The sequence below is a fragment of the Bos grunniens genome, chromosome X (assembly GCF_055505025.1).
Source record: "Bos grunniens cultivar Pamir isolate PY7600 chromosome X, Bosgru_T2T1.0, whole genome shotgun sequence".
NCBI classification, from domain to species: Eukaryota; Metazoa; Chordata; class Mammalia; order Artiodactyla; family Bovidae; genus Bos; species Bos grunniens.
In genome coordinates, this window is record NC_141194.1 from 13,009,155 (window position 1) to 13,036,174 (window position 27,020).

Below are 27,020 nucleotides of genomic sequence, written 5' to 3' on the forward strand. Positions count from 1 at the left end.
CTGTGACCACAGGCTGAGCTCATGGCCCCCTCCTCTTCCTCAGGGTCCAGCGGACTTACAGGAAGTGCAGGACTCTATTCACAGTTGGCACTTAAGAAATGTTTGATGATTGATTACATGCACAACCCAGACATTTCTTCCTGACACGTATTCATCTCCCCCACAGGAATTGGCAGTTCTTTCCCATTTACTGCCTCAAGGTCCTGAGTCATAATCAAACAAAACTTCTGTCCTACTCATTGAACTGTGCTTTTTAAAAAACCACAATGACTCTTATGTTCTCACATGCCTGAGAGATTATTTTCTTATTGTGCGCTCTTGGTCATTTCCTTCTTATGTGCAAAAATGTTTGGGAACAGTTCTTTGTGTAGACAAGATGAAAAGTTTGTTTGTTTGCTTTAATGGAAGAAGATGTTTTCACTGTGGGAGGGACAGGAGGCAGGGCACCAGAAGTTTGCGCTCTCTGCCTGGCTATGAAAAATCATCATGAACTAGCTTCCTGCCAGTTGCCTTTTATTTTTGAAAAATGGGCTCAGGGTAGTTGCTGCAACTGAAGGCAGCAAAGAGAAGTTATGAAAAGAAAATGAAGCTCTGTGCATGCGTATATATGTGTGAATAATGTGGTACTTTAAGAATGAAGCAGATCCAACAACATTTTCACTCCTACCCTCAACAGAACTGCATGCGCATGTGGATGAGTTATGTACTAGAGTGTTCATAGCAGCACTACTGCCAGAAGCCCCAAACCCAATGCTTGTTCTGTCAGTTAGCTTCTGCTGTGTAACAAACAATTCCAAAATGTAGCAGTTAGCATAATCACCTGTGATTCTGCAGGTCAGCAGTTTGGACTGAACCCTCCTGGATGGTCTTTCTGATCTGGTCTAACTGAGATCAGCTGAGTCTGGCCCAGATCAAAGAACTGTCCAGAAGAACATAAACTAAATACTGGTTGTTGTTATATGTCTCTACATTCCAGGTGGTTTGCTGGACAGCAGTGGATCAGTGATACAAAGCTACCTCAGTTCATTGTCTAAAAGGGCATAGGAAAGTTTTCTCAAATTCTTGGAATAAAAGATGTAGTGATGATTCCCCCCACCCCCAACCACCACCAATTTTCCATTCTCCTTTTTTTTTTCCTTTATTTTATTTTATTTTTAAACTTTACATAATTGTATTAGTTTTGCCAAATATCAAAATGAATCCGCCACAGGTATACATGTGTTCCACTTAAAGATAGACTTGTGTTCTTGGACACAGGGCAAAGATGGTAACTGCTGAAATTTTCCTTAGTGAATTTAGTGATAGGCTGCTCTAAAATCAAATAGTTTTCTTAAATATAGTGCCCTGCCAATTTGAACAACCACCTGGAGCTTTATAAATATCTTTAAATTAGAGTTTCTCATCCTCAGAACTACTGGCGCTTTGGACCAGATAATTCTTTGTTGTTTTTTGCCTAAGGTGATGTTGAGCAGCATCCCTGTCTCTACTCACAAGATGCCAGTTGTGCCCCCTCCTCCAGTTGTGACAACAAAATGTCTCCAAACACTATCAAGTGGCCTCTGGTTAAAAACCATTGTTCTAGAAAAACCGTTTAGGGAACAGCAACTGCAGAATTGCTCTGCAGACTGAGGAGGGTGGTGATGAGTGGGCACCAGTGAAGCAAGTGAAGAGAGAGGGAGAAGAGGAATGCATGTTTATCCAGCCCCCACTGTGCCTTTCTGATGTGGTTCACGTCTCACAGTGCCTCGTACAGATGAGCTGGAGGCTTGGGGACAGAAGGAACATGTGTCTCTGAAGGCGGATCTTGTGATCCAGCCCAAGGCTGTCCGACCCTAGTACCCATGTGCTTTCCACCAAGAACCCAGGGCCGCCCCCCACTGTGGCCAGGAAAGGGCAGAGATGCTGAGTAGCAGCCACCCAGTGATGGCTGCTGGTCCCAAGGAGGGGGCACCGGCTCTTATGAGCTCAAAGCCAGTACCCAAGGTCTTCTGGGAGGACAGGATGCAGACAGGGTTACAAAGTAGGATGGTACTGACCATCCCAACTGTGGGTCACGGGGTGTCCTCTAGGCCTAGATGTAGCATGTGGAGGACTGTTACCAGCATAGGAGGGGAAGCATATGGACATTTGAAACCCACCGATAATACCCACACCTCATTAACCTCTGTACTGCTCCTTACAAGATTTTTTTTTTAATTTAATTTTATTTTTAAACTTTACATAATTGTATTAGTTTTAATGTTTAAAAACTGAATTTATTATTTAATAGATAAGGCATGCACATAGTACAAAATTTTAAAGATGCCAAAAATAAACAATAAAGAGTAAGTTTCCTTCATATCTTCATCCCTCAGATTCTTATCTCCTATCCCAGAAAGCAATCACTGTTAGCATTTTTGATATCTCTCTCCAAAGATAGTCTGTGTATAGTCAAGCAAACACATGTATTTTTTTCCATCATGGCAGCACAGTATATACATTATTGAGGACCATAACAGACACACACACTCTCACTCTCTCTCTATTGATGTTTTGATCTACCTATCTAGGAGCACCTTTCATATCAGTACATGAAAATCTGCCCCATTCTTTTTTTTTTCTTTAACTTTTTGGCTGCACCAGGTGGCATGTGGGAATGTTAGTTCCCTGACCATGGATCGAACTGGTGTCCTCTGCAGTTGAAGTGTGGAGTCTTGACTGCTGGACGGCCAGGGAAGTCCCTGCCTTGTTCTTTTTAATGGTTGCCTAGTATTCAATATTAGGACTGTGTCATAATTTGGTAAACCAGACTTTTAGTGATGGACGTTTACATTCTTTCCACTCTGTTGCTGTTACAAATAGAGCTGCAGTGAACAGCTAGTTCTGTATACCCATCACCCCCCGACCACCACCACATATGTAAGTCTGTCTGATTACTTGATTTTGTTTCATAACCCTTCATTTTCCCCTTCTGCCTGCGGTGTCAGTGTACAGAGATCAGTATAACTTTGGAAGCCAGGAAAGGAAATGGAGCATCTGAACAAAATATCAAGTATACAATTAACCATGATAAATCAAGCCTCAGAACTAAAAATAGAAAAGAGGTTGATCACACGTGCTAAGTTAAATGTTGCATCAGCTGGCTTCTCAGGCCCCAGATAGCTCATTTAGAAAGCGCTCAAGTAGGATGGGACCATAGATACTTTTTAGTACATTCCTCCCCTCCCCTATGCTTTTCCATATAAGGACACTGGCATCCTGAGATGCTTGTAAATAGTCAGGCTTGGTTGGATTGAGATGTAGGTCTTCCGAGTTCCAGTTCTGTGTTCTTTCAAACACACTATGACAATATTTTTGAAACTGAGAAAAAGTATTATTTAAAACCCAAACTGACTGTATCCAGATCTGCCTTCTAAAGTGGTGGCATAATCCACAGCAATAAAGAATGGAATGTCTCCTCCCTTCCGTCAGAGAGTCTGCAAAGTGAGGCACAAGTCAAGGGTGGATAGTTTACTGTCTTTGCCAGTGGAGTGTTTGGCCCATTTTATAATAAAGCATTGAACAGTGATGTGTGGAAATGGCTGTCAATCCAGTGGAGGTGTCGAGAGTTCAGTGACTTTGCATAATACTGTGAGAGGAATGGGGCTTTTGGGGGGACCCTGAGATGATGATCCCTAAACTGGGTAAGCAAAGGAATTTAGAAGACAAGCAGCTGGGCTAAGGAACTCAGAGGGTTGGCCAAAATATTTTATAAAGAGAAAACTCAGAGTCAATTTTATGTTGTTGCACTTTGTTGTGGTGTAGACTCAAAGCTTAAGTTAGCTTCACACATAACTGTGTCTGGTGGATGGCTCTAGGATTGTTTCTTCAGCTCTCTCAGGTCAGGGTGCTGGTTTGACATGGTGTGATTCTCCTGATGCTTTTCTCCCTGACGAGAAGGCTGCCCTAGCTCTATTCCAATCAGTGTTTAAAATACCTTAAAATTCAAGGTAGGAAGACTGGGATGGGAGAAACGTGTTCTTGTAAGGGGGAGAAAAATCTTCCCCAGAAACTACCCCCTCCATCCCCAAGAGGCTTTCCCTCTCTTTGACCGGAACAGACTCTCATTGCCATCGTTAGCTGCAAGGTGGGCTGAGAAGTACCCCAGTCTCTCACTTTATGATTTTCATTCAGTCTTGAAAGCCCTGCCATTGAGTCAAAAGCTATTCATTTTTTTTAAGTCATTAATTTCTGTGGGAAAAATGACAGCTTAGTCTGTCTCAATCAAAGATACCCAGATAATTTTCACAGATAAGAAAATATATCGAGCAAAAGTGAAATCAAATTTTCATAAGAAATGAAGAACAATGTGAAAGTAAATAACTGCTGTTTGTACACAAAATGTAATGTAGAAAAACTAGACTTTTGATAGGAATGGTGGTGGAGAGAGTGTGTGAGTCATTCTTTGGAAGGTGAATTCTTTTGTCTCCACCACTTGTTTCTCCAGCTTTCCAACTTTAGAGAGGGATTTCTTGGTTGTTTTGTTCTTAAGTGCACTTCAATGTGAAGTAACAGCCTAGAAATAATCTTTAGACAAAATAAAAAAAATAAACAGAGTGGTTTGAAGCTTGGGAAATTGCACATGCATAAGGACTGAAAGAGATGGAGCTGACACCTCTGCATCCCTTGCGCTTGGTTTCCATATGCAAAACAGAACATTGTGGGCTCATTTAAACATGATGCTCAATCCAAATTCATTCCATATGATGTGCTCTGACAAGTAAATATATGTCGAGTAAAATTGGTGAGCGGGACTCAGCCTGAGACTGCAATGATGTCATATCACGTCTTACAGCATATTTGTTTAGTGTGTTTTGGGGTGGAAAAGGTCAATCTGTTGGGGGAAAAAGGGAGTCATTGTTCACAAAGTGGTGCAACTTTTCAAGAGCCATGATAGCAAAAAGTCTGACTGAAGACTGAGCAGTCGTTATGTGAGGTAAAGCAGTACCTGCAAAGGGGGGATGGAATTATCACAATTGTTTTCTCATTTATCATAGTCACCCTTTAGGCCTGGGCCCATTGCCAACCCAAACCAAATTAGGGTGAATGTCTTCTCACAGAGAAGGATGGTGGGGGGGCAGGGGAGGGGCACGGAGCAGTGGATGCTGTGGGATAGGCCACTAAGCATGTCTGCCAGTGATGCGTCTGGTCACTTCCACATTGCTTGAAAAATGTGCACTTTGTGAGCAGTTAACTGAGGTTGGTAATATGACTTGAATATAATCTTAATCCTGGAGTTAATAGTCATTGTGGTTCTTAGAAATACTTCACTAGCAAGGAACTGATGGCCAGTTGCTGGTGCAGAGTCCTCAGTATCATAGAGACAGGCAATAGCCACCCTCCACGCTGCAGAAATGGAGCACTGGGCACTTGCTCTGAAATCTGAAGATCTGTTTGCAGCATTGTCCCTTTGGCTCTGCAAAGTAACATCCCCATTCTGCTTACCAGGCTTGTGGTGGCTCTGGCGACCATCTCTTAGTACCGTTTGTTTGTCATGAGTGTGAAGCATACTCCAAATCTCTTTCCAGATGATCATATTTGGAACTTTATTTTCCTTCTTGACTTTGAGTTATTGATTCAATGACCCTTTGCTGAACATCCATTGTGGGTTAGGCACTTTTCTCAGTCCTGTGGAAAATTCAGAGACAAATCAGCCATGACCCTTTTTCTCAGAGAGCTTGCTGTCTAACAAGGTGGTAAGACATGAATAATAATTGTAAAAGGTGTAAAGTACTATCTGTACTGTAAAAGTGGGACAGATGTTTGTAAGTGCTCTAAAAAATTAGGACTATTTATCATTATCTTAGAATTTTGTCACATCTCTTGACCTAGTGATTGAAATATATTTAACCTAGGGATTCTTGGACCCCCATGAAATCCACACATGAGCTTCAGGTAAATTTCTATGAAGTGTATGCATAAGTTTGGGTCTATGTTTGAGTAGATTATTCTGGGAAAAGGATCCTTAATTTTGTCAAATTCTCAAATAAAAGTGTTGTTTAATTCATAATAATACTTGCACTTCTAGAAACCCGTCTTAAGAAAATAGACATGTAGACAAAGATTTATTATTAAGGATGTTTATCACAGCATTATGTATAATAGTATGAAACTGGAAACTACCTAAATATGGAACAACTGAGAATTAATTACAGTACATATGTACAATAGAATTTATGTTCCTGTTGAAATGAGACATCAAAAAATTAACAACATGAAAATATGCTCATGATAAAATGTTAGATTAAAAAAAACTATATCCATAGTATGCTCTCAATTATGCTTTAAAAAATCATGAAAAAGGCTAAAGGGATAACAGGAAAATATTGACAGTGATTATCTCCTCTTTAATCTTTTCCATATTTCTCAATTCTTCTACAATAAGCATGGATCACTTAACAATTGAGAAAAAATGAAAGTTGTACAAAATCTAGTACAGATGAAGTCTCACGGCAGTTCTGCAGTGAGATGTCTTTTATTTGGGATATCAGAGGGGCCTCTTAGAGGAGGTGGCCTTCGAGCATAATAACTTTGAGTCCTGGTCACAGTCTTGACCTTCTGTGGGGCTGGGAGAGGGCAATCAAAGGGAGTGGTTAAAGATGTCAAGAGTTGAAGGAGAGAGCTCCATGTCAAAGTTGAGGTGTGGCAGTGACCTAACCCCTCTCCCTAGAAGTCCTGGAGCAGGCAGGGCTGGCCCGCTTTCAGGCAAACAGCAGTTCTGGAGTGTGGGCTGACCCCAGAGGCCTCTCAGAACCCCTGAGGTACGGCCTATAACATCCAGGGACTAGCCAAAAGTTGTGAGTGGGATTGTCAGACTCAGGGAAGAATGGTGAGAAAGCTACACACACACACACACACACACACACACACACACACACCACTTTGTGACTTAAACTGTTTTGAAGCCAGATGTCTTAGTGTGAACCTATATTTTTTAATCCCTTATATACTCAGAGGAAAATAAAAGCTAGTAACAGATTGAATAATGCCATATGGTGTAAGATTATTCTGCGTAATGTTTATTAGTACAATTTACTATTCTACATTAGCTTTAACAAGACAGTATCTTTTAAGGAACTGATTATGTACTTTGACCTGTTAATTCTTTGGGAGAATGACACTTAAGAAGTTAATTCAAAAAGAGGGAAAGTAGATCTTCACAGCTTTGTATAGCAGTGGAAAATATTAGAAATCCACTTGTGTAATTACGAACTCAAAGGTGCTCACATATATTAAATAAAAGAAATCTATTATTACTATGAAAATGATCAATTTATGGGTTTTGAGAGTTATATGGCTACATCAGTAAAGTTGGGTTAGGAAAAAAAGAGCACAAAACTAGTATGTACAGATTGACTGCATTTTGTTACAATATGTCCATACAATATGGGATCACAGTCTTAAGAATACTGCATGCTATAAGGTTAAGACTTGGGGGTCTGTGCTAAATGGTTTTATTTTGACAAGTATTCATCCTCATTTCTTTATGTGCTCTCCCCTCTACTGAAGGGCGCCAAGACTAGTAGCTTTATCTTCTAGAAACCCTTGCGAGCCAGCTTTCATAATAAAGTCCTCCAATGATAGGGATGTTTGCAAGATTTGAAAAGCAGAAGAGAAGCAAAAGTTATTAGAATGGCAACAGAAGTTGTGTGTGCTTTTCAAGACAATAGATGTGAGGTTTTCCAGCAGCTTCTAGACATTCTTTTGTAGATTACCCATTTCAGTGTTGATCTCCATGAATGGGAGCTTTCTACAATTTTTATCAGTTCCTGATTTCTTGGAAGCTAGGGACAACTTTTCCCTACCATCATTTCTTGAGCCCTTCCAATGGTTTTGTAAACATTTAATTTTATGCATTAAATCTTTTTCTTCTCAGAATACCTAGAGTGGTTTCTGATTCCCTGACCAAACCCTGACTGATGTATGTATGATATGCATGTGCATGCTTAGCAGCTAAGTCGTGTCTGACTCTCTGACACTTTTAGGACCTCATGGACAGGTTCCTCTGTCCATGGGATTTCCCAGGCAAGACTACTGGAGTGGGTAGCCATTCTCTTCTCCAGGGGATCTTCCCCACCCAGGGACTGAACTCATGTCTCCTGCATTGGCAGGCGGGTTCTTTGCTGCTAAGCCATGAGGTAAGCCCCTCTTCCACTCATACCACCATCATTTTTGTCATCTTTGGCATATGCACCTTACACAAAATAATAGACTGGATCAACGTATGTTGTCCTAAAAGTAAGAAAGTGAAAAGAAAATCTTATCACTTCTAAATAATTATTACTCAGCTTGAAAATATAATGAGTTTGTGTTTGAGTATGTGTGTGTTTTATGGGGATTATATAGATCAGCTTACAGATTGATGTAAAAACTTTCTATTTCTATCAAATGAATAAGTCAAGGTTGGGAGCATTTATTTATTTGATGGACATTATCAACACTGCTTTCACATACAAAAAAAGAGGTGCCCAGACTCTGTACTAGCACGTGTCCTTATCAAAAGAACACAGTATGTATGTGTATATACATAATTTCTCTGTGTATATACATACATACAAGATATACATATGTGTGTGATTTTGTTCTTGTAAAGATATGGAAATGTAATTGAAACAATACCCTCTGGCAACTTTAAGCACTTCACATCTTTTCCTTTGTCTCCTCCAAACCATTTCATTTTACCAGAGGGAAAACATGAAACATGGAGTCCAACCAAGCCTGTTACACTGCCAGCCAGATGCAAAGGAGTCCTTGCATGGGCTGCTGTCTCAAACAGCAACAGGGCTCTGGGAGATTATTTGCAAAAAGTGGCCACAACAACTCTTTCTTCTCCTACATGCACCCCCCTCACTTTGCAGTGTGACTCAGCAACAGTTCCTATCCAGGTATGGAGTCTGTTTTTCCACCCCTTGAATCTGGTCTTGACCTTGTGACTTGCTTTAAGCAGTGGGCTATTAGAAAACATAGTAGAAGCAGAGACTTGAGAAGTACTTCCACACTGAGGTTGTCCCCTCTTGGTCCTCAGGGATCTCTGGGACCCCTGTGAACTCTATCATATGAGTAAGCTGGGGCTGGCTGGTCAAAGATGTATGGATCAATTACCTACATGGTCCCAACTAAGTGCCAGCATCAACCACCAGATGTGTGAATGAGTCCACCATAGATGACCAGATTCCAGTCAGTCCTTTAGCCAACAGCAGCTGTATTCCTAAGTCTAGATGATACCACCAGAAGAACTGTCCAATGATCTCAGGCCAGATCACTGACTCACAGAACAGTAAACTAATATGTGCTTATTATTTTGAGCACATATTTCCTTTTAGAGTGGTAAGAATTAGGCCCAGTATAAATTTGTGAGCCTGGGTCAGATCTGGAGACCTCATTTTTTTTCTTCCCTCTACCAAGTGAAATAAAACCAAAAAACCACGGATAAGGTAGCCAACTGCATAAATTTATGACCTCTGCCTTAGAGGAAAGCAAATGAGACAAACCATGTTGAAGATTCCTTTCCTTTCTGTGCTAATTAGAAAATTCTGACAAATGAGTAGCTCATCACCAGATTATCATCAAAACTCAATGAAGTGAAAATGATTTTGATTCATGGAGAAATGGAAGGAAATTGAAATGAACCAGAGTCGGCATTCTCTCTTCAGCAAGACTGCCACACTTTTGCCTGAAAAGAGTCCATCAGTCAGCGTTGCCGAGCCTCTTGAGACTTGCTTTCCAACCCTGCTTTCTTCACAGTTAGCCCACAATAGCCCAGGATCGTGGTTTTGCTTTGTCTGCCAGGTTCTGTTTCTCTGCCAGTGATAAGTAAAGTAGAAACAGAGGAGAAAGGGAGCACAGTCTGTGGTGAGGGTAATAGTCTTCCCCTCACCTGGGTCCGGAAGACCCCCTGGAGGAGGGCATGGCAACCCACTCCACTGTTCTTGCCTGGAGAATCCCATGGACAAAGGAGCCTGGCGGGCTACAGTCCATGGGGTCACATAGAGTTGGACATGACTAAGCACCACCACAACCTATCATATAGTTTTTTCCCCACCAGTCCATCTTGGGAGTTACATAGCCAAAGATTCAAACAAGCCTCACTTCTATAAGCCAGGAGTCATTTTCTTGGAATACACACAGAAGTCTTCCCAAATGGTGAATTAGTCATCTGTGTCATTCAAAAAGGGAGGGGCATGCCCAATGCCGGTGAGAGGAAGGGGGCAGGGTTATCTCCTCCCCACCCCCAGCCCCGAGGCCTGACTCTGCCCCATTTTCACACGGTCATCAGTGTGAGATCCCTGGTCAAGGTTGATGATCACATTCCACTTTTTTTCTTCTTATAAGACCCACACATTTTCCTGGTCTTCTAGCAGGCAGAAACCTGTCATTTTGTTTTGAATTTGGCAGGGTTGTCTAGTACTGGTCCAGCTCCAGAGGTGAGAGCGAAGACACCACTGGGAATTCCTAAAGGCTGAGAGCTGGTTCAGGAACATAATTCACAGTGGACTGGTTATTTATGATGCCCTCAAAGTAGCAGGTCTCAAAGATGTATTTCGTCTCACCCCATCCCTTCATCAGTAGATTTGGAAATTTACCTACACCCAAAGTTGTTTCTGGAGATACAGGTTAAGGGATGACTGCAGTGTAGACAGGCTTTGGGTAGATTTGCTTCAAGACATTCACCTCATTAAGGATTCCCCTCACAAAGGAACTTCACAATGTATTAAATAACTGGAGATAAGCTTGGGGGTGAGCTTGGGCAGGGATAAAAGGGGAAAATGGAAATATATCACCCACGACATTGCTTGTGTTCTTGCCTGGAATTCTGATCTAGTGCTTGTGTAAGTATTTAATTCTTACTGATCCTGTGTTTTTTCTTCCTCATAATGACATTGTGGCTTCCCTGAGGTTAACAAACTTATTCTTTCTTCTCTGAATCCTTCATATGACTGAGCACAACATAAGCTAGATGGCAAACTCTGTGAAGACAGGTGCTGTATCTGTCTTGTTTACAATCATATCTCATGTGCAGTAGAATATTTGGCACATAGTAGGTACTGAATAAGTGCTGAATGGATGCCTAGGTGTAGCCATCTGATAGCTTATAACAGCTGTTGATCGAAAGAGTAAACTAATGAATACATGTATGAGAATAAATAAAGTCTTGAAATCCGGTGCTGGTCCACTTGGAAAGCCTGGAGGTATGCATGTGATTGCAATACAACTTCAGGCTGAAGGGCTACAGAAAGCATATGGATGCTTGTATCACTCATGTATAGAAGCCCATGATTTTCATTGCTTCCTGGTTATTAAAAATTGTTTCAATCATTTTCAGTTCATTTCAGCCCTTTGCTTAGCTTGTCTGCTTTAGGGTTTCATTTCCCACTGATGGGGCTGGCTGTCTCTCGGCTCGATGTGACACTACTCTGAAGACCTTGGAACAGTTTCCATGGTTACTTCTGGAATTTTCCCTTTGGAAACCTTGTGTTCTTTTCTTACCTTTAACTTCCATCTCAGAAATTTAAATACATACCTTAGGGTTCTTGGGAGTGTTCGTGCTTTCCCTGGAAACATTTCAAACCACAGAGCAGAGAATCTGGGCCTGCACACTGCCTTTCTTCTGTTCTGTGTAGAAAGGGGGCAGATGGTTTGATGCCGAAACTCCTCAAAGCCCAGAGATCCAGAAATTTCCCGCAAAAAACACACAGAAGATCCCCCAGGTTGCCAAAGCCACTGTCTCCTTATTTCAGTTGGATTCATATCACAAAAATGAGCATTGCCACCATAATCAAAGCCTTTTCTTCTTCTTTTTAAAATGAGTCTTCCCGCTAAACTGATTTCTGGTGTGTCTTGCCTTGAAGTGCCTTAAACGCATGTTGGTGACCAAGAAGAAACTCAGAAAAGAGGAGATGGAGATGCGGAGACAAAGGTGATTGCTTTTCTTTAAGAGGAACTTCAAAAGCGAAACATTTCTGTGGAATCTTCCACTCTTTCTTCTCCTGGGATTATCATCTAAGATCTAGAGAGAAGGAGACTGCTAGGGAATCTAGTTCTGAATCAGACTCGCTTGGGTGCAGCTGGGATGCACCTGTGGCTCCCAGGGGACTTCAGTGTAAAAGGTATGCAGTCAACAATGCAAAACCACCCGGGGGGACCAGCCTCCTCTTTTCTGGCTCCCCTCCCCTCCATGTGTCTCTGTCTGTCTCACCAATATCCTCTCTGTGCTCTCATCTCCCACTCACCACCCCTCACTGTTTCTTCAGACAGCTCCCAGCAAAGTCTCTTTCCAGCTTCCAAAGGCCCAAACGTCAAAAATGAGAGGGAACCATTCCTGATTCTTTCCTGTGACGTTCAGTGCACTGGGCTGTCATACAAGTGTATCCCAGAGGGATGCTTGGCTGTAGCTTGGCTGTGGAGCACACGGCAGCCAGGCCTTTTTCTATAACGTGAAGGAGGCTCTACTTGGTCTCCTCGCGGATGTTCCTGCCTTCCCAGATCTTTACACTGTGACCAGTCCTCCTCTGAGGCCGGTCGCAGTACTGTGAGCCTAGCCCTAGGCCACTTAAGAACCCCGGAGGGTGGCACCCGCGGTGGGCGTGGTCTCCGGTAGCACACTGGTGGGTGTGGTGGTGTAGGTGCTGCAGGTGCAGACTCTGCAGCCAGGCTCATCCGGCCTCACCACTTCCCAGCTCTGTGATCTTGGGCGAGCTGCTTCACCTCTCTTTACATTTGTGTCCTCATCTGTGAACTGGGCATGATGGTTATCCTGGTGCCTGGCCACTCCGAGCACCAAATGGGCGAGCTGTGTAAAGCACTCCGTCTGTGTGTGGCACGTAGTAAGCACCCGGAAGTGTAGTCTGTTGTTATTATCCACGTCAAGGCTGCTTTTCTTTGTGGGCTAAGGACTGCCTCGGTCATGGTCCTGCCACTTTGGGGCAGTGTAATTTTAGGGCACCTTCCATGACCTGTGTGAGCCTCGATTTCTCCAGGACAGTTGGGAAGGTTAAATGGCTACTGGGAGTGCAGGCACCTGAAAATAATGATCATATGCTTTCCTTCATACTCTTTATAATCAAGTCTGGGTAACATTTCACATCTTCTTTCTCTCCTGTTTTTTTTCTATCATTTTTTTCTTTCCTTTGTTCTTTGACTCCCTTTCTCCATCTCTGACACTCAATTCCTGATGTTCCTTTTTCCTACTTAATCTCTTCTAATTCTCATTTTATAAAAGGGGACTGAATAACCCTTGAAAACCACTTTCTAGCTACCCCCTACCAGACCTTCCTTTGGTGAGAGGTAGAGTGGGTGAAGGGAGGGGCCCAGTAGTTATTCTGGGGTGCAGATCACTCTAGCGAGGCCAGGGGCAGCAAGAACCTAGCATAGGGCTCCTATTTCCCCTCTGCTCACTGGCCGCCCATCCTCCTCAGCCTGCCTGCTGACCACCACTTCTGGGGCTGTTGCAGACCCTTTCCATGGTCTGGAACATGATTTTACAGCAGCTCTGGTCTTTCCTCCTGTCTCCACCATATACGACCACAAAGGATGTTGGTGCCAGGGGAAAAACAGCCATTGTCTTCCCTCCTGTATCAGTTAGCATTTGCATAACAAACTATCCCCAAACTTGTGAAAAAAGTGAAACTATAGTTACTGAGTTGTGTCCAACTCTTTGCAGTCCCATGGACTGTAATCTGCCAGACTCCTCTGTCCATGAGATTCTCCAGGCAAGAATACTAAAGTGGGTTGCTCTTCCCTTCTCCAGGAGATCTTTCCAACCCAGGGATGGAACTCAGGTTTCCCACAATGCAGATACATTTTTTTTTTAACATCTGAGCCACCGGGGATCTTAGTGGCTTACAACAATAAGCTATTTACTCAGTTTATAGGGTTGGTAGTTTGGGCTGGACTCAGTGGGATGGTCCTACTGCTGTCTTAACAGGACTCACTCATGTGCCTGCAGTCAGCTGCCACCCAGATGAGTGTTCTGCTTCTGAGAATTGATTGACTGTACAAATAATGGAGGTGACTGGATCATATGTTTCTTATCCATCAGGCTAACAACCCAGGCTTTTTCATATGGAGGTGGTGGCAGGGACTCCAGTAACAGTAAAAAAGAGAGAAATCACCAATATTTGAGTATTTTTCAAGTCTCTGCTTCTATCACAGTTGCTGTTGTTCCCTTGGCCAAAGCAAGTCACGTGGCCAAGTTCAGAGTTAGTATGTGAGATGTAAGGGCTAGATTGATATAGGGACATACAGAGGAAAAAATTGGGGGTCATTACTCCAATGGTCGACCATGTCTCCTGGGAATACAGGGCATGGCAACTAGTTCCAAAATCTCCTTCACATATTTTTTCCCCATAGGGCCTAAGAGCCCTCATGAAAATAAGGACATCTGGTGTGACATCTGAGAATTCACAAATTGGATATGAACATTGGTTCCTCAAAATAATACACTAGCCCTCCGTCAGAGTGCCTCCAAATACAAGAGTATGCCTCTGTAAGAAAATCTAGGCTTTGAAAACACCTACATTAGCAGTTTCTTCCAGTCCAGCATTTCTCATGATGTACTCTGCATATAAGTTAAATAAGCAGGGTGACAATATACAGCCTTGACGTACTCCTTTTCCTATTTGGAACCAGTCTGTTGTTCCATGTCCAGTTCTAACTGTTGCTTCCTGACCTGCATACAGATTTCTCAAGAGGCAGGTCAAAAGTTGGCTTAAAGCTCAACATTCAGAAAACAAAGATCATGGCATCCGGTCCCATCACTTCATGGGAAATAGATGGGGAAACAGTGTCAGACTTTATTTTTGGGGGCTCCAAAATCACTGCAGATGGTGATTGCAGCCATGAAATTAAAAGATGCTTACTCCTTGGAAGGAAAGTTATGACCAACCTAGATAGCATATTCAAAAGCAGAGACAGTACTTCACCAACAAAGATCCATTTAGTCAAGGCTATGGTTTTTCCTGTGGTCACGTATGGATGTGAGAGTTGGACTGTGAAGAAAGCTGAGCACCAAAGAATTGATGCTTTTGAACTATGGTGTTGGAGAAGACTCTTGAGAGTCCCTTGGACTGCAAGGAGGTCCAACCAGTCCATTCTGAAGGAGATCAGCCCTGGGATTTCTTTGGAGGGGAAGATGCTAAAGCTGAAACTCCAGTACTTTGGCCACCACATGCGAAGAGTTGACTCATTGGAAAAGACTCTGATGCTGGGAGGGATTGGGGGCAGGAGGAGAAGGGGACGACAGAGGATGAGATGGCTGGATGGCATCACTGACTTGATGGACGTGAGTCTGAGTGAACTCCGGGAGTTGGTGATGGACAGGAAGGCCTGGCGTGCTGCGATTCATGGGGTCACAAAGAGTTGGACACGACTGAGCGACTAAACTGCACTGAACTGAACTGAACATTAGCAGTGGCTCTTAAGTTGTGTGTGTGTGTGTGTGTGTGTGTGTGTGTGTAGGTAGGAGGGCAATTATAAATTCCTTTCAAAATCTAATGAAAGCTTAGTTATCTTTTCAGAGAAATTCACATTTACGCATAGAATGTTGCTTCTAATTTCATGGGATTCACGGATTCCCTGAAGCCAAATTCCAATTTAAGGAATCACTCATCACAGGGAGAATATATACTTTTATAATAAAATTCCTCTGAACCCAAAAGGATTTGCCATGGGCTTGCTTATTTAAAGGAAGTCTTATTGTTGAAAGTGATTCATAAGCTATCATGACCTCAGGTTTGTCCAGAACACTTCCATCTAATTTAGTTTGCTTGCTCTTCAACATAGAAAAAATTCAGTTTCCACATGACTTTTTAGGAGTTGTATTAATTAAAGGCCAGATGGGCTCATTTAGATGTGCTCCTGTGTCTCTTCAGGCTCATTCTTACAGACATTACATGCATAATGACACTATGTTCGAGAATGTGGCCAAGCCCAGTGAAATATATGGGCCATTAAGAACATTGTGAATTAAAATCATTCTCTCATAAGTACTTTTTTAACCAAGTTCTAAAGCATAAAGACTTTATCATATCATATTGGACTTAATCTGATAGGTTGGCTCTAGGGTTGGTGGAAACAGTGGCTCGACAATACAGTGACGCTAGTTCATTTCTTTCATATTCTGTTGTATTTTCTTCATGGTTCCAAGAGGATTATGGCAATTCTGGATGTTTCGTGCAGGTAACCATGTCCAGAAGCAGAAAAAAGATCCCTTTTCATAAGCAAGGCCTACCTTGCCCTGGGCATTCCTAGGTCTCCTTGGCCAGCGTTGCTTACCCAGGCAGTGTCTAAATCAGTCACTTGCAAGGGAAAGGCTAGCCCCTGATTGGCTAAGATCCCAAAGTACTTCTCCTTTGATCTTGACCTCTCTGAAGAATATGCCTTTTTCTGAAAGTTAAAAAAAAAAAAATCAGTAAGTTCCTGATAAGAAGAAGGGGATGGAATAGCCATTGGCCGAGCAATCCACAGTGTCTGCCTCAGTGCTCTTTCCTTTAATATTCATTTTGCATGGTAACCTGCCCTTTCATGGAGCAAGAGAGAGAGAGATGGTTTTGCCAACGTGAGTCATAGGAGAAGAGACTTCTGAAATAGCACAGAGACTGACTCCTGCACAACTGGAAGCTGATGGTCGCCAGAGAGTGGGGACTGCAACATGAGGGAACTGAGGAAGAGATGTTGGGTGAGAGAGGAGAGGGGAGAGGACTGTAGTGCGGAAAAGAGATGAAGAGTGATGCACCAGTATATAAAATAGATACAAGGACCTGTATAGTACAGGGAGCTCCACTTAATATTCTGTAATGGCCTATATGGGAAAAGAGCCTGAAAAGAAGTGGATATATGTTTAGGTATGACTGAATCACTTTGCAGTACACTTGACACTAACACGCTCAATGGACATGGGTTTGGGTGGACTCCGGGAGTTGGTGATAGGCAGGGAGGCCTGGCGTGCTGCGGTTCATGGGGTCGCAAAGAGTCGGACACGACTGAGCGAATGAACTGGACTGAACTGACACTAACACAACACTGTTCATCAGCTATGTGCGTCTGCTCAGTAAGTCATGTCTGACTCTTTGCAACTCCCTGGGCTATAGGCGCCAGGCTTCTCTGTCCATGGGATTTCCCAGGCACGAATATTTAAAAGAATAATGCGTCGGGATTACAGCAGAACATGATGATAGAGAAGAATGGCAAGTGCCTCACACGTTGTATTCGACAGAATGGCGGAAGAGTCTTTGATGGGGGATGGGTTGGCGTGGCAGCAAGAGAGTGGGGCCGATATACCGAGTGGCACAGGCTGGCAGCTGAGAGTGGATGCTGTTAACACCTTGCTCATGGTCCAGGGTGCTGTCGGGGCACTCCGGCCCGCTTCCACCTGCCAGCATCCACATCTCCAGGCTGGAGGGGCTTATTCCTACCCCCTCCAGTCCCCACAGCTGTGCACCCAGGGAGTGGTTCTCAATGAATGACTCGCAGGAACTGGTCCACAAATATAGCAGTTCCCTCACTCTTTGGGGGTGATTCTGAGCTGAGGGCCTCATACTCAAACTGTTTCTGCAGAATGAGGTTCCCACTGCCCACAGTGGCAGCCAGCTTAGCAATGCACCCTGCCGCGGCTGCCCTCCCTTCCCGGCTTTAGTCCTCCTGCTTCCCCGCCCTTTTTATCTGTGCCTCCTGAATAAACTAGTGGCACCTGAAGCCTGGGATCCTGGTCTGCTTTCTGCACATTATTTTGTTCAGTCACTAGCAATCCTATGGGCAGTATGTAGTATCAGCTCCCACTGACGAATACTCAGGCCAGTCAAGTGACCTTCTCAAGTTCCTTCAGCTGGTCAATGGCAGAGCTCAGAGTGAAATCTGGGTCTGTCTCGTGAAAGCTCTTTCCTTGATAACTATTTGTATCTTGGTACTGTTGAAGAAAATGCAAAGATGGGAGGGCCTGGATAAAACCAAGAACTGTGGGGCTGTGGCACCCCCTGTCCACAACCTGCCCTAGGTGGCCACTAGTTGCTTTGGGATTTCCAGCTCTTAGGCCTTGCCAGGCTAAAGCTCAAACAGCTCATGCAGTGTCCCTGTTCATGAGCATGATGACATGAAGCATTTCAAAGGCTATAATCATCCACAGTGATCGGCGGGGGAGGAGGGGGGTGGTCCATAGAAGATATGGACCCTGGCTTCAAATTACGGTCTAACCCAGAACTGATAGGAGAACTCGAGCTCTGCCAACTGTTGCCTGGCAGTGCTGACTACATGGAAGAACTTGACGAGTGATACGCTTTATATGTGGTTGAGCTATTGAGACAGTATAGATGGACAGGTTAGAAGATGGACTTTGGAGTGTGACATGCCTGGACCAGAATCTTATTCTACCACATTCTGTTTCCAGCGTGCTGGCAGCTTCCCACCTCAAGAGCCCAAATCTTCATTTCTTTGCTGTGAGCAGTCTCTGACACCACTGAGGTCTGCTCAGCCACAAGTAGGTACAACCCAGAGCTGTGGATGAGTTAACATTCTTGAGGACCCCTCAACCAATGAGAAATGGGAGTCAGTATAACTGCTGCCACCTCTATCCTCAGGTGGGATGATTCTAACGTGTGTTTCATGTGGTTTATCAAAGGATCCCCATCAGAGTTGAGGTTCAGTTGCCTAGACCTGTAACCCATTCATTAATGAGCTCTTTAATTGTTTTTTGTCCTTTCCCTGTATCACTATCACCACATTCCTTAATTTTCTTAAGCCTATGAAATTAGGAAAACATCTCCATCGTGGGGTTGTTATGAGTATTAAATGAGCTCCTCTATATAGAGTGGTCTCTACATAATACACGTTCAGTAGGATCATGGCGGTGGTTAAATTACTCATTCCTTCTTTTCAGCCTGTAGGCTCCATCGCCGCAGTTCCGGTTCCTCCACTAGGTGGCAGAATATCAACAGTCATCATCCATGGAAGGCATGCCTCTTAGAAAGAGTAAGTAAAATAAGTAAATAAGAGACCCCAAGGGACGATGGTCAGTGTGACTTGAGAAGGGCAAGCCTATGATTAAAACCCAATCTAAAGAAAGAAAGCAGTGCCCTGAAATTCCAGCCTCAGTCAGATTGGTGTCTGATTCAAGGCTTTGAAAGGTAGAGATTGTTGGATGAATTCCCAAAGCAACATGGGGAACCTGTATGAGAGAAGCAGGTAGAGTCTGTTTGCAAGAAATTACTGGGTGCTACTTTCCCAGGCCTGGGGTAATCCTAAGTCATGGGAGATGACTAGGAGGTGGAGAGATGGCAAGGAGCCAGGGAAAAAACCAAACAATCACCTGAACAAAGTAGATCTTGATAAGATCCTCCAGTCAGCTTGAGACAGAATATTTCAGGATTATTTGGAACTCTTTACGTTAAGATGTTCACAGAATTGGACAAACCATAACAGCTGGGGGTTCATCAACTCTGGTTTGTTGATGGGGAGAATGTGGCATTTATCTGCTGGCTTCAGTCCCTCACTGGTTGTGGGTTTACCCTGTGGCGTCAACTCCACTAGACTTGCAAGGAGTTAAGATGCCAGCAGTTGAAGCTGCTTGCCTGTTGGAAACTGTCTGCCATATCTGCTGATGAATTCAGGCGGGCAAATGAGATACAGCATGAGGTCATCCACAGTGACTGCTACAGCAGTACTTCTCAGATTTTAGTGGAGATACAAATTACCTGGAGTCTTGTTAAAATGCAGATTCTGATTCTGTAGGTCTTGGGTGGAGGCTGAGATTCTGTAATCTTAATAAGCTCCCAGATGACGTTGATGCTGCTGATCCATAGATCACATTTTGAGAAGCAAAGGCTATGTCGTTCTTTAAACCAGTCCTGCCATTTCTTTTATCCTCCCACACCATACTGGAGGCACCAGGATCCCTGAGCCTTGCTCTTCACATCTCTGGACCTCAATGTCTTCATCTTTGAAACGGAGCTCTTGGATGGGATGAGTTTAACTAGGGTGGTGGACGTGAGGAGGAGCAGAGGGAGGAGTTTTGAAATAGCCTTTCAGTGTTTAGAAAACATTAAGATTGTGGTGCGTGTTTTTTTGTTTTTGTTTTTTTTTTTAAATAAAACTACCCAAAAAGCAAAGTAAGAACAAATCTGAGCTGGGTAAGATCCACAGAAGCCAGCCAGCTCCATGTTCCTAAAGTATTCATATCTTCTGGGAGTGGGGGATAGTGTTGTAGTTTCCTGAAGGGTAGCCTAGAGTTTTGTTTTTATATAAAAAGGGGGTATTGGTTCTGAAAGGCTGACTGGATTTGATAATCTGTGAGACCTCATCCAGGTCTAATATCTTTCAGCTGAATTTTACATTAATCACTTCTGTTATACTATCAAATTGCTGATTTGTGTCTTTCTTCCCTACTGATCTGGAAGCTTCTCTAACCAGGGACTCATTTCCATCTGTCTCACCCATTCTAGTGCCTGGCACCCAGCTAATGCTTAGTAAATCATTGAATGTATGGGTGAATCTGTAGATTCCTTCCAGGTCTAAAAAAATTGTGACAGCATGAGGTTCAACTGCACACTGGCTTTTTGAAAGGGCTTTTTAAAGAAATATTTTTGTACCTATATAGATGGGGAAAAAATGGAAACAGTGACAGACTTTATCTTCTTGGGCTCCAGAATCACTTCAGATGGTGACTGCAACCATGAAATTAAAAGACGCTTGCTCCTTGTAAGAAAAGATATGACAAACCTAGACAGCATATTAAAAAGCAGAGACATTACTTTGCTGACAAAGGTCCGTATAGTCAAAGCTATAGTTTTTCCAGTGGTCATGTATGGATGTGAGAGTTGGACTATAAAGAAAGCTCAGTGCCGAAGAATTGATGCTTTTAAACTGTGGTGTTGGAGAAGACTCTTGAGAGCCCCTTGGACTGCAAGGAGATCCAACCAGTCCATCCTAAAGGAAATCAATCCTGAATATTCATTGGAAGGACGGATGCTGAAGCTGAAACTCCAATACTTTGGCCACCTGATGCAAAGAACTGACTCATTTGAAAAGACCCTGATGCTGGGAAAGATTGAAGGCAGGAGGAGAAGGGGACAACAGAGGATGAGATGGTTTGATGGCATCACTGACTCGATGGACATGAGTTTGAGCAAGCTGCAGCCCATGGGGTCACAAAGAGTCAGACATGACAGAGCGACTGAACTGAACTGATGGTACTGTCTCCTTTGAAGCTTTATGTAACAGAATTCTAGCCACATACAACCCCTTGTCCAGTATTTAATAACCCTGTTAATTAATGTGAGCTCCTCCAGAGCAGATACATTTCGTGACAACCCAGTGATGATTCTTTGGCTGGAGAATTGTTGGAAAATGATTCTTTGGAGGAAGAAACATCTGCCCTGGTTTGCTGTGGAAGAGGATTCTGTGCAGTACATTTGGATGGGCTCTGCCTGATTGAGCTTGCCAGGGAGGGGGCGGAGGCACCACTAATTACATATCTTGAATTATGAGTTGGAAATAGATACACAGAGCAAATGTTCTGGCCCACAAAGCCTCAAAAAGCGATGAAAGCAACATAGACTTCAAGTTCATTTTCAAAATTCCCAGCATTGTAGAGCAGAAGCAGACATACAGTTTTTTCTCTTTTTCACGTGGCACTTAAGACACAGAAGAGTGAACCGACAGAGGATCTGGAGATCTACTTGTAAATTCAGAAAAGGAAAAAACCCCACAGTGGCAAAAAGGATATAGAAAGTGACAATGTTAACATGATTTTCACTGGAGGTATTAGTAACTCCCTCGGGCCCTTGATATCCCTGAAACGGGTCAGCACCCTTGCTTGACTTAGACAAATTTGATTGCACTCAGAAATTGCTCTTCTCTAGGTGGGTCTTAGCTATTTAAAGCTCACAGAGACCTTCCTACAAGGGAGGGGAGTAGTACAAGCAGCGAGCAGAATGAGGAGCCCTGCCCCTAGGTTCAGATGAGGAAATCTAGTATTTTCAGGACTGGGAGGCCATCCTAGCAGCAGCCCATTAAGATAAAATCTGGTAGTGTTTGGGCAGCAGCAAGCTTAAGAAAAACCATCGGTGGGATTCAAGTGCCCAGTGGCTAAATATCTGGGGCAGAAATCGCTGGGTTCCTTTTCCCAGCCTCCTTTGCAGTTAGGTGTGGCCATGGGACTGAGTCCTAGCTAACGGAATGTGAGATGCTCTGTTTCCTGGCCTATAAATGCTGCCCACATGCAATCCTTTAAGTTCTGTCCCTTTCTAGCTTGATACTGATAGAAAGGGTGACTTTTGGACAGTAGAGTATGGCAGAGCCACAAGTTGGAAGGAGCATGGGTCACCAGTACTTGGAGGAGAGAGCTACCTGTCAGTTAGGACTTTGTGTGAGTGAGAGATAAACCTTTATTGTATATAAAGGCATTGAGATATGGGGGTTTATCTGTTCTTTCGTTTGATACCTAGTCTTTGTCTTTATTAATAAAGGGATTGTAGGGAAAACAAAGGAGGATGTTGCTTTGCTGTTCTTTCCTGGAAAGTGAAGTTGCTCAGTCGTGTCCAACTCTTTGTGACCCCATTGACTATAGCCTACCAGGCTCCTCTGCCCATGGGATTTTCCAGGCAAGAATACTGGAGTGGGGTGCCATTTCCTTCTCCAGGAGATCTTCCCGACCCAGGGATTGAACCCGGGTCTCCCACATTGTGGGCAGATGCTTTACCGTCTGAGCCACCAGGGAAATCATGACCTTGTAAGAGGGATTTTTGTCAAACTGGAACATGTACATAAACGAGAAAGAAGAGTGACAAGCACTGCCCCAAAGTGGAATGGCCTTTCTTACCAAGTAAAGCTTTGTCCATCTTTAGTGGATATTGTTGAGTTACCACTAAGTATCCATTTGCCCTGCTTCCCCAGTTCTTGGACTACAGAACCCCAATTTTGTCCAAGTATCGTCTCCATGTGATTATGGACAAGGAACGCTATCCCCAGCTCCAGGGACAGATCCCGATTAGTCACAGTCGTTTGGTATCTGGCATTCTCTTAGTAGTTCTTACTGGTCCAGAAGTTGATATACCATAAGCTTGCCCAGCCAGACCTAAAGGAAGGTCTGTATCTCATGGTCAGGGAAGAGATTTTCCCTGTCTACTGCTGGACATGCATTGGAACTCATTAGCCTGGATTGTGAATAATCCTGGGAAGGTTGACTACCAAACCAGGGATGTGTGTATTGGACAGTTACATGCCTGGAGAATACACTTCTGTTGTGTTAAGCCATTAAACTTTGAGGCTTGTCATAGCAGTTAGTATTGCCCAACTAATGTATCCCCATTGGGCATAGTTTTAGTAGGAGGGCAGTAGCTATCTAAGCCTCCTGCTGATGGTCTGATTATAGAAGGCAAAGGGGACAGCTCCTCCTTCTATCTTACCCCTGGTTCTCTAAGGTTTAAATAGATGGTTAGACACTTGCTCCTGGGACGTTGATGTTCTTCTCTTGTTAAGTCGTGTCAGACTCCTTGGGACCCCATGGAATACAGCATGCCAGGATTCCCTGTCCTTCACTATCTCCCAGACGGAGTTTGCTCAAACTCATGTCCATTGAGTTGGTGATGCAATCTAACCATCTCATCCTCTGTCACCCGCTTCTCTTGCCCTCAATCTTTCCCAGCGTCAGGATCTTTTCCAGTGAGTTGGCTCTCTGCATCAGGTGGCCAAAGTATTGGAGCTTTTGCTGCAGCCTCAGACCTGAGATACTGAATCCTAAACAAGGGCACAAAGATGTGGGAAAACTTCAGGATCAGGTACATAACAGAGGCAGCAGAAACAAAGGAAGTACTGTGCTGCCTGCACTTGGGCTTCAGCTGTAGTTTCTGTTACTTCAGCAGCAGCCTTGGATCCTGCTGGTTGTTCCAAGCCTTCTCCTCCAGCTTCTCATTGATTCTGTTCGCCCTTGATAGCCTGCTAATTAATTCCTTTCTTTTGCTTAAGATAATCTGAGTTTTTTTCTCTTGCATGCAGTCACATGGAAGATTGTAATTTTTTTCCTGAAAGAGGCCTGTCTCAAACTTATGCATTTTATTTAGTTTTGCCTTTCATAAATGAAGTATTTCTCTTAAAAATTCTGTGTTTATCTCGACATTTGCCTCTGCTTTACTATCTTAGATTCATGATCTAACAGCCATTGATGCTGGCATCCCTCAGTTTCCTCCTTGTGTTGACTTCTTGCCCAGATAATCAAATAGTATTTACTTATTTTATCCTTTTGTTGATGGTTTGGTCCCTGTCCTAGCTTTCACAATTATTTTCCTCTTGTCTCACTAACAGATTGTCCTTACCTTTGCATTTATGTGGCATTTCTACTTGTTAATAATTTCTGGCATTAAACTGTGCCATCCAGTTAGCATTCTGTAATGTTTTTTGATGAGTGGCATAGTTGGTGGAGAAAGCACTGGATTTCTAGTCCCAGACGTTTGCTTCTGTTTCTTATAAGATATGTGACCTTGGGTGAATCTTTGAACTTGTCTCTTCCTGAGACTTGTTTTGCTCAGTAATGAGAATGGGTGAATACATGAAAATCTCAGGGTCAGTTACAATGACAGCAGTTAATTACAGGCTAAGTGACTAGAGAAATACAGTTGGGGGGCAGGTAGGAAAGTCTGAAGTTAGGAGATCCACAGCCTCTTCTGGGAAGCCAGGCTGTGCGGGCCGCAAGGCAGTGAGGGGCTCTTGGTTAGTGCTCGTAGGCCACCAGCAGCTGATGGGAACCACCCAACTCCTTTTTCTTTTTCAGCCACTTTTATACTTTTGGTTTGTTTTCAAATACAGTTGTTGAAGAGAATCCAAACAGGATAGTGGCCCAGCTTAAAAACATTTTGTCCAGTCCTCCCTCATCATGAATACAGATTTGACACCCTTCAGTGATCATTTATATAATGCAATGTAATTTCTCCATGAGCAGCTCTTCTACACCTCTGATCAGCTGTTTATATTTGTGACTGACCAGCATTAGGAACTTCACTCCATCTCCCAAGGACTGTACCAGGGACCAGACTTGGGGACTTCTAACAGTGGGCCTCAGTTTGCTCATCTGTAAAATGGGGTGGCTCATCTGATGCATCCAGAGTTGCTCTCCAGTTCCAGCCCACTATGATGCTAGAAGGTAGTCTTGTGACCCCTCCCTCGAGTGTCTACTGAGATCTCTGATAGAGTTAGCTTTCTTTCTCAAAAGCCAAAAAACACATCTGTCTGGAGTTTTTTTCTTTTTGAGAACCTCCTCCTCCATGGAGGTGGAGCTTGTTGTCATGGTAACCTGCAGCCAAAGGCTCTGAGGTTGACACTGAATCCAGCCAAATGAACTCACACCCGTGGCTTCGAAAGGTCAGAACAAAGTATTTCTCCAAACCTGATGATTCATTAATAGGAAACAAAGTATTTAGCTGCTCTGATACCTTTTTCACAAATTTTTTCCTTTTTTTCTTAGAGGTCACTTGACCTCTAAGAATAAAAGAGGACTGAGGCTAGTTTGTTTTAATTTGCTTATCTTTTAAAATATTCTTGCAGAGAGATGCGTTTATCTTATGCCATTTTTGACTTGGAAAAGATTCTCTTCTAAAACATATTGAATGCTTGAACTTAAGCCAAAGAAAGAAAAAGACAGGGAGCACAAAGTTAGATGATCATATTCAGCTAATAATAATCAAATCTTATTTGATAACACTGAAATCAATATTCTGTGCAATATTGTCCCCTCACACGCCTACACACACACACACACACACTCTTATCTTCCTTCCCATATAATGGGATGAAACTTGAAGAACAGAGTGACATCTCCCACAGAGTTTGAAAAGTGCTGGACTAAGCCTGCCTTCTTGATCACTGCACAGAAGTCCAAGGCCAAGTAGAGAAGCAGCTGGTTCAGGATGATGCGGTAACAGAGGGGAAGTGGAGGGTTATTGGAGTGCCCGAGCCAGACAAATTCATTTCACATGGAGCCTCTAAACAAGGAGGCTGAGGCTGAGAATGTAGGCATATCAGCCCTTTAGGTGCCACCAGGAAAGATTAAGAACAGCCTGAGCTCCCAAGATGCAGGCAAGCTCTTCATCTGATGCTTGGAATAAAAGGCATGTTGCCAACTGGGACAAAGTGAGAAGGATCCACGCACACAAGAGATGGTGGCTGGGTTGTCAGGCTGTATTTGCATCTGCCTGAGCTGTTCTGAAAAGATCCTCCATTTCTGAATTGCTGAGACCCCCACAGACAATAGAGGGATGGAGTAGCGACGCGCCCTGTGCTAAGCAACAGATTGGCGATGTGGGCGTGGAGCCTTTCATCTCAGTTCTGTTCCCAGTAACTACCCCTGAGCCCAACCCTAATGGCCTTGGCTTCCTCGGCTCCTGGTGTGGGAGGATGAAGAGCCTGGGCCATCCCATCAAAGATGGTCTGAGACAGTAAATCACCACTGCAGCCCCCCTGCTCCATGCCTCCTCTGGGTGTCTCCCTGGCCATCTCTCTTGGGCTCTCAGTGCCTGTCTTCCACTCTTGCCTCCCAAGAGCTGACTGTTCACCCTCTCTCAAACCAGAGCAGGCCTCTCAAAATCAAGTGAAACTGAGTTACCCTTCTTGTCAAAACCCTCTGATGGCTTCCCATTAGTTTTATTCTGACCTACCAGGCCCTGTACAGTCTGCCCTCGACTCCTGTCACCTCTCCAGCCCCCTCTCCTGTGGCTTTCCCTCTGGGACTTTGTTCTAGAGACATTGGCCTCCTTGAACTTGCTCTTTCTGTTTCCACCTCTGAGCTTCCATTGCACTTGCTGTTCCTTCTGTCTGGAACCATATTTCACTAGTTCCCAGCATTATTTGTTGCTTCACCTCATTCAGATCTTTTCTCAGATGCCGTCTCCCCAGCGAGGGCTCCCCTTATCACCTTATTTGAAATTGTGACTCCTCTGGGCTGTCAGCTCTTACCAGAATTAGGAAGCACCCCTAAACTCAGTGGCTTACAGCAAGCACTTATTTCCATACTCCTGGGTTGGACT

The 27,020-nt window shown here is 43.6% G+C and overlaps 1 protein-coding gene across 10 annotated transcripts in view; it reads left to right on the forward strand.

Moving 5' to 3' along the window:
* Window positions 1-27,020, forward strand: part of NHS (NHS actin remodeling regulator) — a 502,026-nt gene that overhangs the window by 51,896 nt on the left and 423,110 nt on the right. For 6 of the 10 annotated variants that reach the window (XM_086386804.1, XM_086386800.1, XM_086386806.1 and 3 more), the window contains 2 exons: window positions 18,398-18,487; window positions 18,887-18,978. The exons of 1 other annotated variant lie outside the window; for it this stretch is intronic. Coding sequence is in view for 5 of the 9 variants with exons in the window: in XM_086386800.1 (XP_086242926.1) it covers window positions 18,954-18,978 (25 nt within the window). In the remaining 4 variants the exon portion in view is untranslated. The remainder of the gene's footprint in view (window positions 1-18,397; window positions 18,488-18,886; window positions 18,979-27,020) is intronic. 3 more of the 10 variants (XM_086386794.1, XM_086386802.1, XM_086386807.1) reach the window with 1 other exon arrangement.